At 44.3% G+C, this 8300-nt stretch overlaps 1 protein-coding gene across 1 annotated transcript in view; it reads left to right on the top strand.

Annotated features, from left to right (window-relative positions):
• Positions 1-5417: 5417 nt before the first annotated feature.
• RASSF5 (Ras association domain family member 5) overlaps positions 5418-8300 on the top strand; it is a gene marked incomplete at its 3' end in the record, with an annotated part of 115609 nt that continues 112726 nt past the window's right edge. Inside the window, exon 1 of the mRNA XM_082248020.1 lies at positions 5418-5628. Coding sequence (XP_082104146.1) covers positions 5524-5628 — 105 coding nt within the window. The 5' untranslated portion in view covers positions 5418-5523. The remainder of the gene's footprint in view (positions 5629-8300) is intronic.

The following is an 8300-nucleotide window of genomic DNA, read 5'->3' as shown; positions in this document are numbered from 1 at the left end:
TTTAAGCATTTCTATAGAATTTCCAAACTCATTATATACTCCTGAAGTAAAAAAATCTAATATCAATCATGTTATTATTTATGGTTTTAAGGTTTGAACAAAATCACAGATACAGATTTAGCCACTTTGGATGGTCTGAGGAGGCCTGTAATGCTGCACAGTGCTCTGGACGGTGGTCTGAGGAGGCCTGTAATAGTGCAGAGTGCTCTGTACACTGGTCTGAGGAGGCCAGTAATGCTGCATAGTGCTGAATGGTGGTCTCAGGTCTGAGAGATGGCCTGTAATACACAGTGCTGTGGATGCCGCCATGCCAGTGTTCAAGGGTCTGAGGAGGCCTGTAATGCTGCACAGTGCTCTGGACTGTGGTCTATGGAGGCTTGTAATGCTGCAGAATGAGCAGGACACTGGTCTGAGGAGGCCAGTAATGCTGCATAGTGCTGAATGGCGGTCTCAGGTCTGAGGGATGGCCTGTAATACACAGTGCTCTGTATGCCATCATGCCAGTGGTCAATGGTCTGAGGAGGCCTGTAATGCTGCACAGTGCTCTGGACTGTGGTCTATGGAGGCTTGTAATGCTGCAGAATGAGCAGGACACTGGTCTGAGGAGGCCAGTAATGCTGCATAGTGCTGAATGGTGGTCTCAGGTCTGAGGGATGGCCTGTAATACACAGTGCTCTGTATGCCATCATGCCAGTGGTCAATGGTCTGAGGAGGCCTGTAATGCTGCACAGTGCTCTGGACTGTGGTCTATGGAGGCTTGTAATGCTGCAGAATGAGCAGGACACTGGTCTGAGGAGGCCAGTAATGCTGCATAGTGCTGAATGGTGGTCTCAGGTCTGAGGGATGGCCTGTAATACACAGTGCTCTGTATGCCATCATGCCAGTGGTCAATGGTCTGAGGAGGCCTGTAATGCTGCACAGTGCTCTGGACACTGGTCTGAGGAGGCTTGTAATGCTGCAGAGTGCTGGATGGTGGTCTCAGGTCTGAAGGATGGCCTGTGATGCACATTGCTGCTCTGGTCTCTGGCAGTCGCCATTGATGGTGCACGTAGTCGCTTCAACTCCCTTGCTTGCTGGGTGCGGAAGCAGGCGGAGCTCTGTGAAAACCTGAAGTTAGTAAACATCCCTACCTCACATTTTCATCCCGTTTTCATTTCTTAACGAAAACGGATTTGATTTTCGCCATAGTTTTCATCAGTGGATGAAAATGTGCTGTACTTTTCGTTTTGTTTTTATCACTTTAAAAATGCCACTGACGAAAATTTGACGAAAACGTTTTTGATGACACAGTTAACACCGATTCAAAAATCCTTCAGTTTTATAGTCCATATAAAAAGATTATATCAATGTGATAGGTTGTGTAACCATAAAATGTCCATCCACAAATGGCAGCCACCACAAGGGCATTAGAAGCAAACTCCACCTGGAGCTACAGAGTATAAAAGAGAAGAGAGGCGCCTCTAAGTGTAGCAATATGGTTACATTTAATAAAGGTTCAACTTTTAGCAACTCACTTAGTTGATGATTAAAAGAGGCACATCTAAGTATGCAAGCATTCTTGTTAAAGCTGTGCACATAGACCAGCCTTTCTCAACCTTTTCAACACAGAGGAACCCTTGAAATAATCTTCTGGTCTCAGGGAACCCCTGCTAAGAATGACTATATTTATAACTCATGATACATTAGTGTGATGGTCAGTGGGAAGAATTCTCCTTTTTAATCATCAACCATGTGAGTTGCTAAATGTTGTACCTTCATTAAATGTAACCATATTGCTACACTTAGAGGCGCCTCTCTGCTCTTTTATACTCAGTTGTGACATGACGCCACTTGTATATCAAGACCGCTTGTTTATCAAAATGCTTGTCTTGCAAAATGCTCCTAAACCAAGTTAGGCCCCTTTCCCACGAAGCGGTTGTTGTGCCGCTGGTTTTGTTTTGTTATTTTGAAATGGCAACACTCCTGGAACAAAGATTATTCATATCTGTACATCGTGATTATTTGCGATTACTTGCGTTTACATGTGGCTGCGTTTAGATGCAGTAGTAAATTCTTGCCTTTTGTATAGCAACTGTTTACTTTTTTTTTGTACTGCGATTAGCTGCGTTTATATACAGAATATGTATATATGTTATATACTGCTATGTAGGATCGTATGTCTCTGTGGTTACATCACAAGCCACGCCCCCCCACAGTTAGAATCACGCCCCTAGGGACACACTTAACCCCTTGATCACCAATAAAGTTAACCCCTTCCCTGCCAGTGTCATTTTGACAGTAACAGTGCATATTTATAGCGCTGATTACTGTAGTAATGTCACTGGTACTCCCAAAGTGTCAAAAATGTCAGTCAAGGGTCCGATCTGCCCGCTGAAATGTCGCAGTCCCGCAAAAAAAAAAAAATCGCAGATCGCCGCCATTACTAGTAAAAAAAACCCAATAAAAATGACATAAATCTTTCAGGTAGTTAGAAAACGCAATAACTTTTGGGCAAACCAATCAAAATACGCTTATTGTGATTTTTTTTTTACCAAAAATATGTAGCAGAAAACAAAATTTTGATTTTTACATTTTTTTTGAGAATTTCATATAAAAAAATGTGAAAAATATTGTTATTTTTTTTGTTTATAGCGCAAAAAATAAAAGTCGCACAGGTGAGCAAATACCACCAAAAGAAAGCTCTATTTGTGGGAAAAAAAGGACGTCAAATTTGTTTGCTTACAGCATCGCACGACCGCGCAATTGTCCATTAAAGTCACGCAGTGCCGAAGCGTAAAGTAGGGCCTGGTCTTTGAGCAGCCAAATCTTCCAGGGCTTAAGTGGTTAAATGCACAAAACCGTATGTTATGAAAATGTTGCTGAAATCGAACAGTTTAAATGAAAGGGGCCTTAGGCTTGGTTCACACTTATGCAATGCTGGAACCCTGCGAATCCACTGTGGGTTCCTGCATCGCGTTCAAATCGCAGGCAGTTCACACTGCCATATGGGAATCGCTGGGGGTGTCAATACAAAGTTAACGACACCCCCAGATCAGTTCGCATATCACAGTGCGAACTGACAGTTCGGACATGAATCAGATCGCATAGGTGTGAACCACCATGCGATCCGATTCTGCTGCGGACTTAAAAAAGGGTCCTGTGCGTGTTCAGTCCGAATCAGATGCAAATTCAATCACACAATCTGTATGGCTGAATTTGCATCGCATAGACATCGCATGTGATTTTCAGAGCAGCGCGTTCCGAATCACATGCAATGTCTGTCACCACTATAGTGTGAACCGGGGCTTAGTCCTGGTTCACATATGTGCGATTAAAGACATTGCATGTGATTCGCACCGCACCGCACTGCTCTAAAAATCACATGCGATGTCTGTGCGATGCGAATTCAGCCATACAGATTGTGCGGCTGAATTTGCATCACATTCGGTCACAGCTCGCACAGGACCCTTTTTTGGGTCCGCACCAGAATCAGATCGCATGGTGGTTCATACCTATGTGATCTGATTCATGTCCAAACTGACAGTTCGCACTGCGATATGCAAACTGATCTGTGAGTGTCGTTAACTTTGTATTGAAAGTGGCGGCTGGTGCATGATAATTTGGGGGGGGCGGCAAAACCAAAACCAACCCCCCCCCCCGGCCGGAAATGAATGTTCATTCACTATTGTCATAGAAGTGGGTGGGCTCAGGACGCAGTGCTCTGCATCCCGAGCCCACCCTTTTTTGAAGCCTATTAGAGCCTCTGGCTCTAATCAGGTGCTTAACCGCTTGCCGACCGCCGCAAGTACATATACTGAGGCGGTCAGCCCCGGCCAGGCAAAGTGACATATTGGTACGTCACTAGCCTGTGAGCCAATTGCAGGCGAGCGCACGCCGCCGGAGGCGCGCTCCCGCCCCGGCTCGTTCCCTAACAAGTCAGCGCGTGTAACCGGCGGACCTGATGTCCGCCGGTCACTCGCGATCGTTCGCTGTGAAGGGAGAAAGGCAGGCGGCTAATGTAAACAAAGCCGCCTGTCATTCTTCCCTGTGTAACAGCAGAGATCATACGGTCCTGATATGTAGGACCGTTGATCTGTGCTGTTACACACACAGCCACATCCCTGCACAGTTAGAAACACGCCCCTAGGGACACACTTAACCCCTCCTTCCCCAATAAAGTTAACCCCTTCCCTGCCAGTGTCATTTTTACAGTAACAGTGCATATGTATAGCACTGATTACTGTAGTAATGTTACTGGTACCCCCAAAAGTGTCAAAAATGTCAATCAAGGGTCCAATCTGTCCGCCGCAATGTCGCAGTCCCGCCAAAAAAAATCGCAGATCGCCGCCATTACTCGTTAAAAAAAACAACAAAAATGACAAAAATCTTTCCCTTAGTTAGTAAACGCAATAACTTTTGCGCAAACCAATCAAAATACGCTTATTGTGATTTTTTTTTTACCAAACATATGTAGCAGAAAACAAATTGGCCTAAAATGTTAAAACATTTCGATTTTTACATTTTGGGGGGGGGGGGGGGGGGATTTCATATAAAAATAATGTGAAAAATATTGTTATTTTTGCAAAATTGTCGCTCTTTTTTTGTTTATAGCGCATGATCAAAAAATCGCACAGGTGATCAAATACCACCAAAAGAAAGCTCTGTTTGTGGGAAAAAAAGGACGTCAATTTCATTTGGGTACAGCGTCGCAACCCGCGCAATTGTCCGTTAAAATCACGCAGTGCCGAATCGCAAAATAGGCCGTGGTCAGGAAGGGGGTAAAATCTTCCGGGGCTTAAGTGGTTAAAAAAAAACAAAAAAAACATTGGAATCCATGCGTCCAGCGCTCCCCATGTAGGGGCCGGACGCTTGGATGGGGGGCAGCGCCCCTGTGCCCCCAATGGGCGGGCCGCCACTGATTGACACTAATTGACACCCCCAGCGATTCGCATATGGCAATGTGAACTGCCTGCGAATTGAATGCGATGCAGAACCCGCAGTGGATTGGCAGGGTTCCTGTATTGCATATATGTGAATTGGCATTTACTCTCAGTTCATGGTTTTACTGTATATCCAAAGTCAAAACTTTCTAACTCTATCTTACTCCTTGGAAAATGAAAAGGTTTTTAGTTCTGTAACAGAGAAGAGTAGGAGGAAGGAATAGAATGTAAAGTGTAGAGTAGTCCCCTCACCACACAGTCTGTGCACTTGCCGACTTCCTTCCGACCTTCTGCCTGCCTGTGTATGAGAGACATTGAAGCTACCTAGAAAATCGCGGCATGACACAGGCAGGGGAAGTGGTTTAACCGAAATAGAGCCTGAGAAGGGAGGGGTCAGAGAGCGAGCAGAGAGCAGGGAACTGAGCTCGGTGCGGACCCCCAAGTGATGGGCAGAGGCAGTGAGGTGCCATAGGAGACTGACTGTAGGTGTACATGAAGATGTAGGTGGCCGCAGTGGCCGCAGAACTCTGGAGGCGCACTCTTATCTGATGTGATTGGTTCTCCTGCGTTCTCTCACGGATTATTCCATTATTAGAGACTACCTATGATGGTCAGTGGAAGTATGAGCAGTGGTTACAGCAGCCTGGAGGAGGACATTGAGGACTACTTCTTCACAGCCAAGGAGAACCTGTCCAGGAGAAGCGCTAAGGTAATGTGTGCGACAACAGGGTGCAGCTTCCGGACAGCATCTTCTAGGTGACACACATGTTCTAGGGGGACTGGGGAGAACTTCATGGAGTATTTCCATCTGTGCAGTGCAAGGATTACCATGTGATACTTGTGCACAATTTATATTTATTATTTAGAAAGGATGCAAATGGCACCAACAGTGTGCACAGCCCATGACAAAATGGAGGGAGACAGTTTAGTGACAAGCAGAGATCAGCCATGACTTTATGGCCACTGACAGGTTAATAGAATAACATCGATTTTCTTGTTACAAGGGCATCTGAAAGTGGGTGGGATATATTGGGCAGTAAGTAAACATCTTGTCCCTGAAGTTGATGTTAAAGCGACGCTTTTTCATTTTTACCTACAGGTAAGCCTATAATAATAGGCTTATTGCTACTTATTGCTACTTATAACTACTGAATCTGCTGCTTAATCCTTGGTGTTCCACCTTTACTCTATATCTGCATGTTTTCATTTTTTATGTCTTATACCCATTAGTAGCGCATAGGTTTACCCTTTCTAAGCCTATAATAAGGCTTACCTGTAGGTAAAATGAATAGGTTTAGGAGATTTTCACCCTGCATGCAGCTGCTGACACCAGCGGCGCATGCGCTCTGAAGGTCGTATCTTGCCAGAACTTCAGAGCTCCTTGCCGGAAAGTGAACTCCCGTGCGCATGCGTGGGAGTGACGTCATTGCGGCTCCGGTCACTCACAGCACCGGAGCCGCCGAACCCAGAAGAGACGCAGAGGGAACATGTCAGTTCCCTCAGCAGTGTCTGGGTGACCGTGTGGGGGCTTCCTTCTAAGGTAAGTATTTCATAATGTGCTAGTATGCGATGCATACTAGCACATTATGCCATTGTCCTGCAGGTTTTTTTTTTTTTACACAAAGGATACAAACTCTTTAAATGGCCAAAAAAAAAAAAAAAAAAAGGCATTGCAGTGTGCTGTGTATGGCAAAGCTCCCAACTGTCCCTACATTTGGGGGACTGGCCCTGATTTGTAACAAAGTCCCTCTTTCCTCCCTCATTATGGTCTGAGCTATATAGTTGTATATAAAATGCACTTTGTATCTTTCAAAAAGTGTTTCCCAGTGCTAAACCTTTTATTCAATTTCTTTTTATTTTTTAATTTCTTTACCACCGGAGGATTTTGCTGTCTTCCGTCCAGGCCACTTTTTGTGATTCGGCGCTGTGCGACTTCAACTGACAATTGCGCGGTCGTGCGACGCCGTACCCAAACGAAATTTACGTCCTTTTTTTCCCACAAACAGAGCTTTCTTTTGGTGGTATTTGATCACCTGTGCGATTTTTACTTTTTGCGCTATAAACAAAAAAAGAGCGTTTATTTTGAAAAAATAACAATATTTTTAACATTTTTTTATATGAAATTCCCCCCAAAAAAGATGTAAAAACCAATTTTTTAAAAAATTTTTGGCCAATTTGTTTTCTGCTACCTATGTTTGGTAAAAAAAAATAGCAATAAGCGTATTTTGATTGGTTTGCGCAAAAGTTATTGCGTTTACTAACAAAGGGAAAGATTTCTGTCATTTTTGGTGTTTTTTTTTTAACGCGTAATGGCGGCGATCTGCGATTTTTTTTGTGGGACTGCGACATTGCGGCGGACAGATCGGACCCTTGACTGACATTTTTGACACTTTTGGGGGTACCAGTGACATTACTGCAGTAATCAGTGCTATATATATGCACTGTTACTGTAAAAATGACACTGGCAGGGAAGGGGTTAATTTTATTGGAGAGGGAGGGGTTAATGTATGCCTGGTGCTTACTGACGTGTAGGGGGGGAGGTGACTGAGTGAGACAAGGACAGATCGGATGTCCAGCTATGCTGAACAGTCCGATCTGTCACTCCCTGTCACTATGGAGATCCGCCCGCTTGTGTTTACACAGGCGGATCTCCACACTAGATCCCCGGCGATCGGGGCAGAGCAGCGGCGATCGCCACCGCTCCTCCCCTGGCCCGACTCCCGCTGTGAATGAAAACAGCGGGAGCGAGCCTCCGGCCGCGCGCAAGCGTCGCCCAGAAGGGGGAGTGTCTGACGACGTTAATACTACGTCGTCAGACGATAACGAACCACTTTGCCGCAGTAGTACTACCGTACTCAGACGGCAAGTGGTTAAACAATACATTTTTATTTGTTTATAATGAACATCGTTACAAAAATTCAGTAACATAGATTATAACCACAAAATATTGGTTTTAGTGGTAGAAGTAACACATAAAGTAAGAACCATTTGCAACAAAGGAAGGATTAACAAATGTTGCTATAATTCTTGATAACCAAATCCTGTCTACCCCTATTGGGTTCAAACTGTAAGCAGAGGTCGATCAACAAACTAATTACATTTACCAGGAACAGAGACATTCGTAAATTTTAATAGCCAGTATAAAGAAATAGAAGTGGTAAAAAAAAGAAAAAGCACTTGGTTACATAGTTAGGTTGAAAAAGTCCATCTAGCTCAACCAATTAAAAATAAATAAATAAAACCAACAACATGCCCTCCTATTTACACAATCCTTTAACCACACTTGGTTCAGAGGAAGGCGAAAAAACCCCAGCAAAGCATGATCTAATTTGCTATAGCAGGGGAAAAACATCCTTCCTGATTCCCCAAGAGACAATCTGA

The sequence above is a fragment of the Pelophylax lessonae genome (assembly GCF_965119305.1).
Source record: "Pelophylax lessonae genome assembly, chromosome: 2".
In the NCBI taxonomy this organism is placed as follows: domain Eukaryota; kingdom Metazoa; phylum Chordata; class Amphibia; order Anura; family Ranidae; genus Pelophylax; species Pelophylax lessonae.
This window is presented reverse-complemented; position numbering and strand designations above follow the sequence as displayed.